The sequence below is a fragment of the Pyxicephalus adspersus genome, unplaced genomic scaffold (genome assembly GCF_032062135.1).
Source record: "Pyxicephalus adspersus unplaced genomic scaffold, UCB_Pads_2.0 Sca10, whole genome shotgun sequence".
Classification (NCBI taxonomy): Eukaryota; Metazoa; Chordata; class Amphibia; order Anura; family Pyxicephalidae; genus Pyxicephalus; species Pyxicephalus adspersus.
Genome location: NW_027317017.1, coordinates 10,593 through 27,382, shown reverse-complemented (window position 1 = coordinate 27,382; position 16,790 = coordinate 10,593). Strand labels below are relative to the sequence as shown.

Sequence of the window (16,790 nt, the reverse complement as noted above, 5' to 3'; positions counted from 1 at the left end):
TGTTTCCCTAAAAAGGGGGGGCTGTCTTATTTGATGGCCCTGCCTTATCATCGGGGAAACACGGTACTAATAGTCTAAAAGCCACATTTCACAGGAATTGTGCTGTAATGTTGAAGATATTTAATTACTCCTTTATTCTTTTACTCTTTTACTCTTCTTCCATCATTGAAACCCTTTCCTTAAAATTAAAAAGCTACTTTAAACCTAATTTAATATAACAGCAATAATAATGGGAATCATTCCATCTGGTGAATACACAGGCAATATTCCTTTAGTAAATCAACCCCAATTGTCTTATTACCAAAATACCAACAATTTCTGCAAAGCATTCTTTACATCTTTGTTTCGTAGACTGTATATGAGGGGGTTCAATATGGGGACCACTGTGGTGTAGAACACTGTTAAGATCTGTTCCATTAAGCCAAAGAGATCTGATGGTGGTATCATATACACAAGAAAAGCAGATCCATAGTAAATGATCATGACTGTGAGGTGGGATGAGCAGGTGGAGAAGGCTTTACTTCTACCTTCCTTGGATTGAATACATAGTATGATCTTTAAAATTTGTACATATGACAGAAAGTTGCAAACCATTGGACAAACCCCAAATAAAAAAATATCTATATACATAAGAAGGTAAAACATTTCAGTACCACCGCAGGAAATGTTGATCAGAGCTTTGGCATCACAAAAGAACTGGTGAATGGTAAAAGATGAACAGAAAACCATTTTCAAGACAGATCTTATAAGTACAACCGAATTGAAACATCCGGTGATCCAAATGGCCATTATTAATATTACGCAGGTGTTCCTATTAAGAATACGGTGGTAATCTAAAGGGTGACATATTGCAACATAACGGTCATACGCCACTATAAACAAAACCATAATCTCTGAACTGTCTGCTAGAAAGAAAAAATACATTTGGATATAGCATTGTGTGAAGGAAATGGTGTTCTTCCCAGACAGTAAGATGTAGAGGAGTTGTGGAACATTAACAGTTGTGTAACACATATCAATAATGGATAAGTTGCAGAGAAAAAGATACATCGGGGTGTGCAAATGGACATCTAAACATATCACTGAAATGATGAGTAGGTTTACCAGAATTCCAATAAAATATATAAAATAAAAGAAGACAATGTTGAATATGTACAGCTTATTGTCAAATTTCATGAAGAATGGCAAAATGTGGAATTCCGGTATAGATTTATTGCTTTCCATGAGATACTAGTTTAAATCTGCAAGAAAATGTATCAAAGAGGAAAGTAAATATTTAAATTAAGTAGGTTTGTTGTATATGCATGTACATCATTGTGATGTTGATACATTTTTCAGGTAATAATGGTCTTGGCTTGGAAATATAGATGAAACAGGCACATGTGGATTGAAATGTCCCTACCTGTTAGGAGTAACTTATATGGCCAGTGATCTTGCACTGTTCACCACAGTAGATCATGTCCTGTTTATTCTGTCCAGCGGCGTCACTTGCAGCAATAAAGACAATAAAGAAATTAGTTGTCTGCCCGCTGATCAGCAGCACGCAACATCCCGTGTTTCCCTTTAGCCGTGCAGCCTGAGATGTATCTTTTTGACATCCCCTGCACATCCTTTAAAGCTGAGCACAGCTGAAGGGAATTTTAGGAGCACCCTACTCCCTGGCTTCATCCTGCCTGCCATTGGCTGCTATAGCCATTCTGCTGATGTGTGTGAATCTGTTGAATTTACTGTTGCTATCTACATAATTGTGTGCCTGGACCAACCATTGCCTGTAACCCCGACTCTGTTTTATCCAAAGCCTTGGATACCTCGTTTGGTGTACTGCTTCCTATGTATGACCTTTGGCTCAGTATTATGGACTTGCCTCTGCTAGAATCCTTTGTACTGTATTATCTGTGGGCCCCTGGCCCTCTGTCAGTCCTTTCCCTGATGCCATACATTGCACAGGGGGCAACCGTGTGCTGGGACGGGGCAACTAGCTCCTGCCTGAGGCTGTAGGCGAAGAATGCAGACTTAGATTTGGGGATTGGTATCTTGTGAACCCTGACACTAGACCAGGGCTTTATAGTACCCTAGCAATATTACACTTTCAAGCAGATAGGTGATGAAAAGGTGATGAAAATTCATAAAAACCAAGCAAAGTACATTTTACAGTGTTTAGTAATCTATATAATTTGAACAAATGTATCATTATTATAGCATTAAACAATAAAAACATTCATTTGTATACAAATCTGTAATGCTTATAATGTTATACTGATTAAAATTATCTCATTTTTGTACTATTTTATGATGCTCAAAATGTTACAATTTGTAAACATGTATATCTAAAAAAGTAAGATTATAATTTTTAAAGCATTAATACATAAATAATGTAAGGAAAATATTTGTTTGGTATTTGATATTAAAGTATTATCAATCTTACGAACTGCCAACAAATATGATAAAAATATATCTGCCCTTAGGCAGAATTATTTCATTCATAAATTTAGAAAATGTTTAAAATTGAAATTGTAATATTTTATTTATTCCTCATTTACCTTTATACTGCAGTTGCATGTACTGTAAAATACCAGTTTATTTACATTGACCTTTTGTTAAAGTGGAAATTACATTTTTAGCATCAGACAGGTCCTTATTGCTGACAGGCGATGTACCTTCTGCAATAAGTATTCTTACCTGCTGAAGTCAAAATTTTCTGAGTTACACAGGCATAGCCCAGCATTCATTGCCTGGCAATCCCAGCGGGTGCCAGGACTAATTGAACCCCCACACCCCTGCACGGGAGTTACATTATTCCAGCTTGGCTAGACAAGATGGCGAATGATCAGAATGCGGAATAGAAGGAAGAAGATAGACTGGGCACTGGTACGTATCCCAAGGGTTTAATTCTGCTTTAATATTCCTGTTTCATTTGTTTTTTAGCCAAGAGGGCTGTTTTTAGGCCATTCCTTAATGCTGTTCCATGGGGAAAGGTACGACCACATTCACAGCAAACATTTCGAGCTTGGTAATTTTAACAATAAATGAGTTGATTTACCAGAAGAATGTTTATTTCGAAAAGTTATTACCCTGCAAGGTATGGTGGTATTGTGGGGAAATGTACATTACAAAGAATACCTCACTGCATGCAAGAAAACTTTGTTTGCACATAATTGCACACATTCAGCTAATTATTGCTAAGCCTATTTTGTAATTTTTTTTTAACCTGTCAGTTAAGAGGTTTTGTATTCAGGGTTTTCAGCTGCATTGTTAGCTTTGCATTGTTGCCAAGAAGAACAAATGGCTGCATTTAAGATAATATGACTCACCCTGCATACATCTCTATATAAACAGGCTATAAACAGAATAGCAAAGGTTATAAAGCATTAAATCATTAAAAAAATTCCTTTATATTGTGCGTATTCTTATACATCTCTGTACATGTAATAAAACAAAAAATAGAAACATGAGAAACAAATCATAAATGTTTGAGTTTATACTCATACATCATGAAAAATAAACTTTGGAGAAATATTTAGATGCCTGCCTGATCATAATAATATTAATATTTAGTGTGATATGAACATTTCACCAACCATATTTTCAATTGAATCCAATATGTATTAATTTATTATCATAAGCAATGGTAATTGATTTTACCATACCAGTAATCCAAAACCTGAAATAAAAAAATTGTTCTTATACAGATGTTGTGGATGAAATTAACTTTATAAATTTGTTCTGCATTCAGCTATGCTTTTTTTAATAACTTCCTTAAATTGTAAATGCCATTTTATAACTGTGTCACTGTGAGCCAAAGCATTATATTATCACTTCTCTGTTTTTTAGGTATTATAATACATGATCTATATCATATAGTAAATTATACTTACACTGTATTAAAACTCAACATTCGGAATTGTCTGTTATAGCAAGGTACTTGTAAATACAAAAATGTTCATGAGCAATGTTTTATATTTATCAGTCTGCAAAATACATTTTTTTATTGTTTTAGATCATAATATAAAAATCAAAACATAATAAATATAAAAACACCATACATACCATTTAAATACCTAAATGAAATCCATATGAATATAAGAGGAAAATACACAAACTCAGATCAGTGTGATCCTCCCTAACTCTTCTAGGCAAGCAGTAAATAGGACATTTTATATTTTTTCTGACCTGTGCAATTATTTTTAAAGAATGGGAAGCCTTCAGGGAAACAACAATTATCAACAAAATATTACAATGTTCCCAGTGAAATAGTTCTCCCCAGAAAATAACAAACTTGTTTTAACCTCAACTTTTCTTTTGTAATTAGGTTGTTTGATTATTTTAAATACATTAGTATTTATTAATGACCATATGAATTTTAATGAAAAAAAAAATAAACAAGTAATAGTAGCAATAACTATTTCTAAAATAAACCACAAAAAGTTCAACTGTATTTGTAGTGTCACACTTACCTCTTCCTCACTAAAGTGCAGGCATCTCTCACCTGTGCATGTGGGCAGTTCTGACTCTGAGCATGCCTACACTCCCAGGTTTTATCAGTTTCACCCAACCCAGTGGCCAATCGGGAAATAGCCTCTTAATCCTCCCTGGCTATTTAGCAAGCACTCACTGTTCGTGCAATGTGTCTCCACTAGTGCCGAGCTCCCTAGCTCTGCTGAGCATTTCCTGTACACCTGTTGTTTACCCACCTAGCTGGTATGCCTGTACGAAGGTCGGGCAAAAAAAATGGCTAGGATGGTTAACCCCGTAATTTTGTCACATCCTTACCTCCATGGTCCCGCTGTGCACATCCAGCGGGACCATGGAGGTAAGGATTCCAGCATCGTTTTCCTATTCCAGCGTCGTCCTCCGTCCATCGTCGTCCGTCGATCTCCCTCTCCAGCGTCGGGTGCCAGCGGGACCGGCATCTTGCGTTCCGCCGCCCGGCCGGCTGAACACAAGATCCCGGCCGGCTGAACACAAGATACCGGCCGGCATCTTACCTGGTCCCACTGATCGTCCACGTCCGTCTTCGGATCACTTTTGGTACAGAAATCTAGACCTCAGTGTAACGCTCAGGTGGTTAATTCAGTGTTTCCTCTGTCCAGCTCCTATGTTAATCCCTTTTTGCACAGTCTGCTGTTTCCAGCCTATTCCCTTGTGCTGTTCCAGTGTTCCTCTCTGCCTGTGGATATTCCTGTGTCACCCATGCCTCCTGTTGCTTCCAGTGTATTCCATGTTCCTTGTGTCTGCAGTGGCCCCTGTGTGGCTTATAACCTGACCTGTCTTGCTTGCTGCCTACCTTGACCCCGGCCTTCTTTGATATTTTTTTCTACTTAGTTTGTTAGATTAGTTGGTTGGATTCGGTACTGTGTATCTTCCTGCCCACCATGGTAGCCCAAGGTCCACAACCTCGCAGCAAGGTCATCAAAATAAAATCAAAATATATCAGTATCTGTTGGAGTCCAAATTAAGGCTACTTTTTGTTTTTAGGTAATATTTTTGAAGTCAAAGCAGAACTAATCTGTTGATAATCTTCTGTCTACCATTCCATCGAGGGCACCACCATCTTCTTCCTTTTACTACACTTTCTTGCAATCTCTGGCCAACAAGATTGGTCATGTCAGGATGTCATTTCATGTTGACAACCAAAGGAAAACTGTGATGTGTCCTATCATCTCTCACAAAATATATTTTTGCTTTCTTTTAGATCATAATACAATACTCTAAGGCCCTGGCCAAGCAACTGTACTCGCCAGACACCAAAATGTATATTCATTTTGGATGTGCAGAAGTTACGCCAGCCGGGTCAATTAAGATGGCTGAAAGTTTTAACATGAAAGAAAGGAGGATTAGGGATGAGCGAGCAAGATTTGTAAGTTCGATCTCGTGGCGAATCAGGCCTTTCTCACTTACTGAACATTTAGGCGAGAGGTCTTATGATTCACCATGAGGTCGTGTTCTTGCTGAACGAACAAGGGAAAAAGCAGGGGGCGGTAACAGCAAGTATTTCTGCTGGAGATCACAGCTGGGAGCGAATCATTTGCTCCCAGGTTGCACAGCAAGGCCCAGCAGCCCAATAAGGAGAGATCTGATCACACGCATATATACAGGGAAGGAGGGAGGGGTTAGTCACTCCATGTTGTGTTCCATGGGTGAGGGATAGAAGCATGGACAGACGGGGATTGTGACAGGGACAGGTTAGGAGCCTTCTGTATATCTGTATATATACAGATATTGCAGTTTTTGATGCTACCTGTTCCTATTGACCAAAAAGCCAGTTTGCTACAAAAGAATTTCTGTCTTACTCTAAAAAAATACAGATATTTCAGTGTTTAATACCTCTTGCTATTCACGAAATAAGCCAGTTTGCTACAGAAAGATTTCTGTCATTCTATAAAAAATACAGATATTTCAGTCGTTGATACCTCTTGCTATTTACTAAAAAAGACAGTTTGGTAAAAAAAAAAGTTCTGTCCTACTAAGTAAAAAATACAGATATTTCAGACTTTGATAACTCTTGCTATTTACCAAAGAAGCCCATTTGGTACAGAAAAATGTCTGTCCTATTATAAAAAAATAGAGATATTCAGTGTTTGATACCTCTTGCTATTTAACAAAGAAGACAATTTGGACAGAAGATATTCTGTCCTACTATAGACAATACATATATTTCAGTCCTTGATACCTCTTGCTCTTTACTAAAGAAGATCATTTGGTACAGAAAAATTTCTGTCCTACTATAAAAAAAAAAAAAAAAAAATAGACATTTCAGTGTTTGATACATCTTGCTATTTACCAAAGAAGACCGTTTGGTAGAGAAAAAAAATCTGTCCTACTGTAAAAAAATACAGATATTTCAATGTTTGAAAGCTGTTCCAATTTACTAAAGAAACTGTTTGGTACAGGTGTATTTTTGCCCAAATCAGTAAAAGAGCGGTAGACACAAGGGAAGCAAAGACAGGAGTTAGCGTGGCTGTACCTCCCGATAACTCTCCCTTGTTGTTTGACGTACAGCCTGAGAATCTGTCAGTGCGAATTTCAGAGCAGGAGGCAGACTTTGAGTGTCTTGGAGAATATGGTCAGCATTTGCTGGGCCAGGGTTCGGAATCAGTGACTGCATTTGCAGAGGTTAGCTTAGATGAAATTGAGGATGATAATGACCGTGATGTTACCAGGGAACCACTGGTGCAAGTAAGGATGAGCAGCAGTTCTGAAACAGATGTAGAGGTAGCAGCAACTGACTGGGAATGGAAGGAACCGCCAATCTGCCTCATGTGAGTCTCACTGAAGAGACAGAGGAGTGGGCAAAAGTAGGGGAACAGTCAGAGATGATATGACTGTGGTGGAAGTGGAGCTGGAGCATACGCAGGACTCCCAGTAGACACAGGGGCAGGAAAAAAAAAAGCAGCAGAGTAGTTGCACACACCTCTCCCGTGTGGTCCTTTTTCACACTGAAAGATGATGATGGGTGCGTAACAAACCAAAGTGGGAGCAGTACTTGCGTTCTCAAAAGGAAGGAGGTGCAACCACGTCATCGTCTCTTCTTCCACCTCCATTGACTTCTTCTCCACCTCTAACTGTCATTGCTACTACATCACAGAAGGTTGGTGTCAGTCAGACTTCTAGCGACAAAGGAAGTATCAGCTTCTGCCCGCAGGTTTCATGGCATCAGACGACATTTGTTGATGACACAAGGGATCAGGCTATGGGTTCAACCAACAAAAGAGTCACTGAACGCCATTTCCCATGTAGCCAAACTATTGGCCTTGCAGCTACTGCCATACAGCATTGTGGACTCGGCTCCCTTCTGCGACCTGATGGCCTGTGCCGAGTGGTGGTGAAATATACCAAGCAGGCATTACTTCTCCCACACATGCAATTGAAAACCTCTCCTGGACATTGGCATTCTTGGTGTCTAACCAAATCCACATCACCATGGACAGCTGGAAAACCAGGCATGAAGCGGGACGCTACCTGTCCTTCACCACTCACTGCGTGGCCTTGCATACCTCAGTGGGTGGTAGTCTGCAAGAGGCATTACAGGACCTGGTAACCCCGCCAAGGGATGTGATGGGAAAGCATGGGCCATCCCAGTCCTCTCCCTCCTCCTCCTGCATTCCTTCTACCATCAACCCCTCTCTTTTCAACACTCCTCCTGAAAGGCCAGCAGCGGAGGACACTGTGATCAAGCAAGCACACCACTACAGTTCCCTCAAACACACGTTTTGCCAGCCAGTGTCGCAGTAGTATGCCACTACAGGGCCAAACTTGTGGCTTCACTGCGCATGGGCCGCATAACACATGTTCCTTGCATTGTGCACATACTGAACCATGTGGTGCAGAAGTTCCCCCGCACGTACCCAGGACTGCAGGACTTACTGAGATAGGCTCGCTACATCTGAAGCCATGTCCTCTGATCCCCTACTGCTGTAGCTGCGCTTATCAAGATCCAGCGCCAACAGAGTCTGCCACCGCATAGACTCATTTGTGACACTGTGACTAGCTGGAACTCCATCCTGCACATGCTCCAGTGTATGTGTGAGCAAAAGCTAGCCATCCGCCATTACTTGGTCAGCCTGGTGAGGAGTTCTGTGTACAACATTTCACACTGGGACCTCAGGGCCTCCACCGTATCCCTTTGTAGCAGCAGCAGCAGCAGTAGAGGCAGCAGACCGCACACATCCAAAAGCGTAGGCCAAGGCAGGGGGGATTTTCTGGATGCCTGGCGAAACCTGATGTGGGACTCTTAAACATGTGAACTGTGAGGGCAAAACCATTGAGAACCAATGAAGCGCATTGTGAACGATTATGTTAGCTCTTTTCTGGCTGGTGGTGGTGATGACAACAGCAGGTATAAAGAGGATGCCTGTCCTGACAGTAGTGATACCATTCACTGGATCAACAGGCTTGAAATCTGCCCACAGTTTGGACAGTATGCCATCAAGCTTATTTCGTGCCTGGCATCCAGTGTACTGTCCGAAAGAACCTGGCGGAGTGGTGACGGACAACCGATCACGACTATTGCTGGAAAATGTCAATCGCCCCACCATTTTGAATATGAACGAAAGGTGGGTTACTAACAACAATCATATCCCTGCTGCAGATGTCACTGATTGACTGACACAAGGAATCACTGGCCAACCAAGATGCCTCTGTGAACCCACACTGCTCCTGTGCTGAGTCTGTGGCTGGCTATTACCAACACACTGGTTTGGCTGAATTTTTCCGCTAGTTATTGCAACGCCCAGGGGTGGCATTCATCACCAGTATTATGCTTGCCATTTTGCCAGCTAGCAATATACTTTACATTTCTGCTGCTTCCGGGAGGCCAACAAACTGCAGATGAAAACCTCCAATACTGCCACACTGATAGGTACCATTGCCTTTGCATACTTTTTCAGCTAAGTATTGTAAGATTGAGGGTTGGCATTAATGTCATTGACTTTGTGATGCAAACTAGCAATATCATCTACTTTCCTACCGCTTCTGGCACCACAGAGCACATCAGCAGTGCTGGCGCACAAAACATCTTGGTCTTGCCCTTCTACATTTAATCACAAATTGCCAATATTTGTATTACACACTTCTGGGTGGCATTGACGATGGACTACACCCAGTTCTAGATGCCAGATGTGGTCTAGATGTGGTACCCACTCCTTCTCAGGGTCCACCACCTTATCCTTCTGCTGCTCCTGCTGCCTGACAGTACTCCATTCACCAAAATATACATTGCTATGTGGCATTGATGATGCACTACACCCAGCTCTAGATGAAAGTGACCAATGCTCTCCACACTCATCTCAGGGCCCACCGTCTGCTCCTGCTGTTGCTGCTGCCGCCTGTCACTACTCCACTCACTAAAATTGTACACTTCTGGGTGGCCTTGATGATGCACTATACCCAGCATTAGATGCCAGTAGTGTATAGGATAGATACAGAGACTTGTAGTGTGACAGGGACAGTGTAGGAGCCTTCTCAGTTCATTGTTAGCTGCATAGTTCAGTGTTTTATAGGACACTTTCTTTTACATGAGCTACTAGCTAGTCAGTTTTGTTAAATTGTTAGCAGTCAGCACATTTAGTACAAGTAATATTGTGCTGTTCACTGACTGCACATGAAGGTACAATTGTGGTTGCTGCTACTTGTAGTGCCACGCATAGCTAGTCAGTTTTGTTAAATTGTCAGCAGTCAGCACATTTAGTGTAATCTATATTGTGTATTAGTGAAGACACTGTCAGTCATCTTTTTTCACACTGTATATTCACTAAGGCTAAATAAAATCAATTAAAGTTCCTATTTACCAAAGAAGTCCGTTTGGTATGGATACATTTCTGGCCTACTGTAATATAAATACAGATATTTTAGTGTTTTGATATCTGTTCCTATTTACCAAAGACGACAGTTTGGTACAGTGAAATTTCTGGCCTTCTTTAAAACAAATACAGATTTTTTTTTAAACTACATTAGCAATTTATTTGGAAATGGACAAATGTAGAGTATTGTACAAAATTCCCATTATCTGAAACAGTTGTATTAAACAAATCAAAGTAGCTATAATTTTTACAATGATATTTTAACAGACTATGCTGAAACCCAAAAATAGAGTAGAGTTGAGTTGTTCTGTGCTTAGTTTGCCCTACAAATAAATGTACCAATAAAAAAAAACAACAAATAAACCCTAGCCAAGACTTTCTGAAGTGTTTAGGCAGACATACAACTGTATCATTATAGTATTTCTACTCCTGGCTGGATTGCATTCCTAACTCATGTCATCCAGGTCATGATACCAGCTGGCAATGTGGTCTCCTGCTGTTTTGATGGAAGAGACTGCTGCTAGTGGGTTGGGTTCACACATAGCACCACCATATCTCAATGTCCTAATGTTTATGCTGCCTTCTTTACGCTGTCCATAACGCAAAATTCCTATTTTCCTGCTGTCACTTTGCCTGCCATTTTCTAGAAAACCATTATATCTCTTAGAACTTTTTGTTTTGTTTGTAGAACTATTTTTGCCTTGTTGCCACTGTTCTCCTACTCTTACCTAGCAAATTTGGTGGTTCTAAATTGTATAGGGGCTTTGCTTTTAATGTTTAAATTCAGCCCATTGAATTTGTTTGAATTCTGGTTGTGGTCTGGAACTGACTTTGGGTAACCCAAAAGAATTTTAAGGACTCTCTAGACCAGGGGTGCCCAACAAGTGGATTGCAATATACCAGTAAAAGGCAACACAAGTAGATCGCTGAGCCATGCCTTTTAAAATAAACTCTACCACGCACAGGAGTTATTAAGTCCAAGTTTTTCTTGTTGGTTGATCATTTTGACTTAGACATTTTAAAAGTAGCTTGCAAGCCAAAAAAAGTGTGGGCACCCCTGCTCTAGACATTAACAGCCAAAGTGTTCGGTTCATATATTGTAGACAAAATACAAACTAATACCCAAGTCAATTGTTGGGTAATTTCCCACCTATTTCCTTTCCTAAAATAAGATTTATTTTTTGATCTCATTGCCCTCTAGGTGTAGTCAATGGAATTTTAAATGGCTGTTTTAAATCTATCTGTGCACATGTAGATAGATTTCTGTATTTAGTGTTACATATACAATACGTTTAAAATCAAAGACTGATTCTCGAAGATTTTTTTTTTAAATATAGAAAGACTGGGACATGAGTTAGATTTTTATTGTTGCATGTGTAACAGCAAAAATATCGCTGATAGCTCTAACCAGAGCAGTTGTCCATAATGAAAGATAACTTCTCCATTTCCATTTATGTATTATATATAAAATTTTAGTTTTCCAGACACTGACCTAGTGGCAATGATCAATTGAACACATAGTAAGGGAGTTTTTTTTTTTTTTACAGGGATAGTGAAAAGGCTGCTTGGTACTTGAATGGGAAAAATTCACTATGGTGAGTAAACAGGATATAGTCATATATTAAGACAATCCTGATTTTTTTTTTTTATTATGCCAACAATTTTTTCAATGATTTCTTTAAGTCTTTGTTTTTTAGACTGTATATGAGAGGATTCAGCATTGGAACAACTGTGGTGTAGAAGACTGTTAGAATCTGTTCCAGTACATCATAGCCATTTGATGGTGGTATCATATACACGGCTGTACCAGATCCATAGTAAATGGCCATGACAGTGAGGTGGGATGAGCAGGTGGAGAAGGCTTTACTTCTACTCTCCCTGGATTGAATGCGTAGTATAACCTTTATAATTTGTACATAGGACAACAAGTTGCATATAAATGGAAAGATCCCAAGTACAAAACAGTCTATATACATTACAATGTAAAACATTTCAGTGCCACGGCAGGAAATGTTGATGAGAGCTTTGGCATCACAGAAGAACTGGTGAATGGAAAAAGAAGAACAGAAGAGCATTTTCAAGATAGAACTTGTAAGTAAAGCTGAATTTATACATCCAGTGATCCAAATGACCATTACTAATAATGTGCAGATCTTATTAAGTATACGGTGATAGTCTAAAGGGTGACAAATTGCAACATATCGGTCATATGCCATAATAAACAGAACTGTGATCTCAGCACTGTCTGCTAAGAAGAAAAAATATATCTGAATGAGGCATTGTGTGAAGGATACAATGTTATTCTTAGACAGTAAGATGTAGAGGAGTTTTGGAACAGTAACATTTGTGTAACATATATCAATAATGGACAAGTTACAGAGAAAGAGATACATCGGGGTGTGCAAATGGACATCTAAAAATATCACTGTAACGATAATGAAATTTACCAGAATTCCAAAAAAATATATCAAATAAAAGAAGACAATGTTGAATATGTACAGTTTGTTGTCAAACGTCATGAAGAATGGCAAAATGTGGAATTCTAGTATAGATGTATTGCCTTCCATGAGATGCTAGTAAAATAAACTGATAATAAATATATCAAAGAAAAAAGGTAAAATCTAAATGAAATAGATTTGTTGTGTAAACATGTACATTATTCTACTGATTGATGCATTTTTCAGTCATCTCCTGGCTTGGAAATTTAGATGTGAAATTCAAAAAAAAAAAAAAAGAAGCCAGTCCCCACCATGGGAAGATTACACTTTCAAACAGGTAACATGATTATAATTCTTAAAGCCAAACAAAAATTAATATACAATGTATGGTATATGAATAAATGTATAATTACCATAGCCTTGAACATTAAAAATGACCATCGTTTGAATCCAAATTTTTATGAACCTTTAATTTTATGCTCCTTCAATTTGTAATACGTAGGTAATATTTTGTGATACTCACAATATGACAATTGCTGTAAACATATACATCTGCCAAAAAAAAGTGATATTTACATTTTTAAAATATTAATATATAAATAATTTTAGTGCATTGTAAAAAAAAGATAATAAATACATGGAAGAGTTGGCTGCTGAAGAAAGTGGCCGATTTCTATCTAATTTGTCTACCTGGGCAATATATAAGAGCTCCTTTCAGTTTAAAGCACATATGGATTATTAAACGCCCTGGTGTTGTCCTTAGATGTGGAGTGGCATTGACATTGTGGTAATTCCCCTCCTTTGTCCTTAGGTGCCTTTCTATCCTTCCCTTTCCTTCTCATTTTTCTTTTTCACTTTTCTTTATTCATTCCCCTTATTATTATTATTATTATTATTATTAATAAACAGGATTTATATAGCGTCAACTTATTATGCAGCGCTGTACATTAAATAGGGGTTTGCAAATGACAGACGAATACAGACAGTGACACAGGAGAAGGAGAGGACCCTGCCCAAAGAGCTTACAATCTAGGAGGTTGGGAAATTATTACACAATAGGAGGGGAGATATGTAGTGGTGGGAAGTTGTGATGATTTCAAAATACAGAAGAAGATGGGAAGGCAAGTTTGAAAAAATGGGTTCTGAGGGCTTTTTCAAATGAGCAAAAAGTAGGAGCAAGCCGAATAGGATGAGGAAATCCATTCCAGAAAGTCGGGGCAGCTCTAGAAAAGTCTTAGAGCCATGTGTGTGATGAGGTTATGAGTGAGGAAGTCATTATTAGGTCATCGGAGGAGTGGAGAGAGTGACTGGGGGAGTATTTTTTACCAGGTCAGAAATGTAACTGGGACAATAACTGTGGAGGGATTTGAAGGCAAAGCACAGGAGCTTGATTTTGATTCTAAGGTGAAATGGAAGCCAATGTAGAGATCTGCAAAGAGATGCAGCGGAAGAGGAGCGGAGGGAAGGATGGATGAGTCTGGCTGCAGCATTCAGAATAGATTGTAGATTGGAGAGTCGGGTTAATTGAATACATGAGAAGAGGATGTTACAGTAGTCCAGACGAGAGATAATAAGAGAATGTACAAGGAGTTTGATGGTCTCTGGGGACAGGTAGGGACAGATTTTGGAGATGTTGTGTAGATGAAAGTGACAGGACCTGGAAATGTTCTGAATATGGGGGGTAAATGGGAGGGCAGAATCAAAGGTGACATCAAGACAACATGCCTGAGGGGAGGGCCGAAATACAGTAATGTTAACAGTTATAAATATGTCAGCGGGAGATTTGGAATTTGGAGGGGGGAGTGATGATGAGTTCTGTTTTATCCAGGTTGAGTTTCAGGAATCGGTCAGACATCCATGATGAGATGGCTGACAGGCAGCATGAGACCTTATCCAGGACTGAGGGAGACAGGTCAGGGGTGGACAGATAGATTTGAGTGCCATCAGCATACAGATGGTACTGTAACCCAAAGGTGGATATGAGACTACCGAGAGGAGGTGTACAGAGAAAAGAGAACTGGTCCAAGGACTGACCCGTGAGGTACACCAACAGGGAGGAGAGTGGGAGAAGAGAAATTACCATTTAAAGAAACTTGAAAGGAGCGGTCAGACAGATAGGAAGAAAACCAAGAGAGAGTAGTGTCACTGATATCAATGGAGCTCATGATTTGCATTTGAAAGGGTTGATCAACAGTGTCAAAAGAGTAAAGATCAAGGAGAAGGAGTAGGGAAAAGTTGTCTTAAGACCTGCCTTGAGCTCTGATGAGGTCATTGGCCACTTTAGTAGGGGGCTGTTTCGGGGAAATGGGCAACTCGAAAACCAAACTGAAGAGGGTCATTAGAATATTTAAACAATTTACATACAAACACAATCAAATTCATACCAATCAAAATTGTTACTTCAATGTTGGTAACGACAACCAGCAAATATCAGGTAAACAGGCAAATATCCTGTGCTGTCTGATAATAAATGATTTGTTGCCAATGTCTAGCTGGCACTTTAGCTATAATAGTAGCTGTATATTAAAATTATCTTTGGTGAAACACCCACTATGATTGATGGATATGAGTGTATGTTGGTGTGAAGGGATAACAAATTGTGAATGCAGCACTGTGAAGCCAGTTTACTTATCATTTTCTTTAGATTCTGGAAGGATATCAGAACACACGGAGTAGATCCATAGTAACAAGGAGAGAATACACAAACTCTAGAGCAGAATGACCTTCTGTAGCTCTTCATGTGTAACAAATGATTATAGGACACATTTTATATTCTTCTTTCTGCTTAGTGTAGACAAAAAAAAACTTCAGGGAGTTCTTCTCTCTTGACACATGACAAACTTTTTTTAACTTTAATTTTTCTGTTTAATTACGTTGTTTGATAAGTATAAATACATTAATACTGGTAGCAATAACAATAACAAAAAAAAGTTAAACTTTAATTGTCCACCTATAATATAGTTGCAGATATCTTTACAAAGCAATAACAATAATAAATATAAAATATGAAAAGTTACACTGTATCTATAACCATTTTTTTATTTTATAGATGACAGAAGCAAAAACCTGATCTCTTATAGTTGTCATCAGAACAGTCGCCCATACTGAAAGATGAATCTACTAATTTACCTTTGACAGGTGTTAACTATATATATTACCTATATTAATAAAAACCTTTTATATATTTTGTCATCATTCCTTTCATTTATCCACTTTCTGTTATCTATAACATTTACATGTTTTTGAATAGATGGTTTAAAATATCACGGTACTAATAACATTTTGTTCATTCAAATTAAGCCTTTACCAATTAATTCAAATAATGAAAAGTTTTTTTTAAATAATAAAACTGGACAACCAAACAATCTTCATATTTTCTCAGATGTTCATAAAATATATTCCCTCTTAGATATTAGTAATGAGAGAGAAAGTAAATTCAATGGTGTACTTCAGTGATGTGGCAGGATAATAAGGAAAGCACTGGACAGGTCCACCATTTGCAGTGTACATATAATCATAATCATATATAATCATATAGTCATATTGAGGAAAAACACCATTTATGGGCCTGATTAATTAAAGCTCTGCAAGGCTGGAGAGGATGCACTTTCATCAGTAAAGCTGGGTGATCCAGCAAACCTGGAAAAGATTTCTTTAAAGTCATTTGCTATTTGTAAGCAAATGTTTTGAATCCTGGGTCAGATACATTCCAGGTTTGCTATATCACTCAGCTTAACTGATGAAAGTGTAACCTTTGCAGCCTTGGAGAGCTTTAATAAATCAGGCCCAATGTTTCAGCAGCCACAGGCACTTTATGCATTATATGGTTCTGCATTAACCCCCCTGGCGCTCAAATCATGTCCATATTTGTACTCCAAAAACGGTACATTTTTTTGCATAGAAATTTATTTTACATTGTAGGCCTATAATTGTTAGGCATAACTCACCGAAATATGTCCAATATTTATTAAATGTAATAATAAACTTTAAATAAAAAACACAAAACTCTGTTAAAACAAAGGTGCATAAAAATACTGAAACCTGTAATACAACT

At 38.6% G+C, this 16,790-nt stretch overlaps 1 protein-coding gene across 1 annotated transcript; it reads right to left on the bottom strand.

The window, feature by feature from the left end:
* Nucleotides 1-297: 297 nt before the first annotated feature.
* On the bottom strand, nucleotides 298-1,224 carry LOC140344780 (olfactory receptor 8D1-like). The gene has a single exon (XM_072431989.1). The coding sequence runs from the start codon at nucleotides 1,222-1,224 to the stop codon at nucleotides 298-300; it is 927 nt and encodes a 308-aa protein (XP_072288090.1).
* Between the last annotated feature and the right edge of the window lie 15,566 nt (nucleotides 1,225-16,790).

Coding starts and splice junctions, on each gene's coding strand:
- LOC140344780 (XM_072431989.1), bottom strand. CDS start 1,224: ATGGAAAGCAATAAATCTATACCGGAATTCCACATTTTGCCATTCTTC.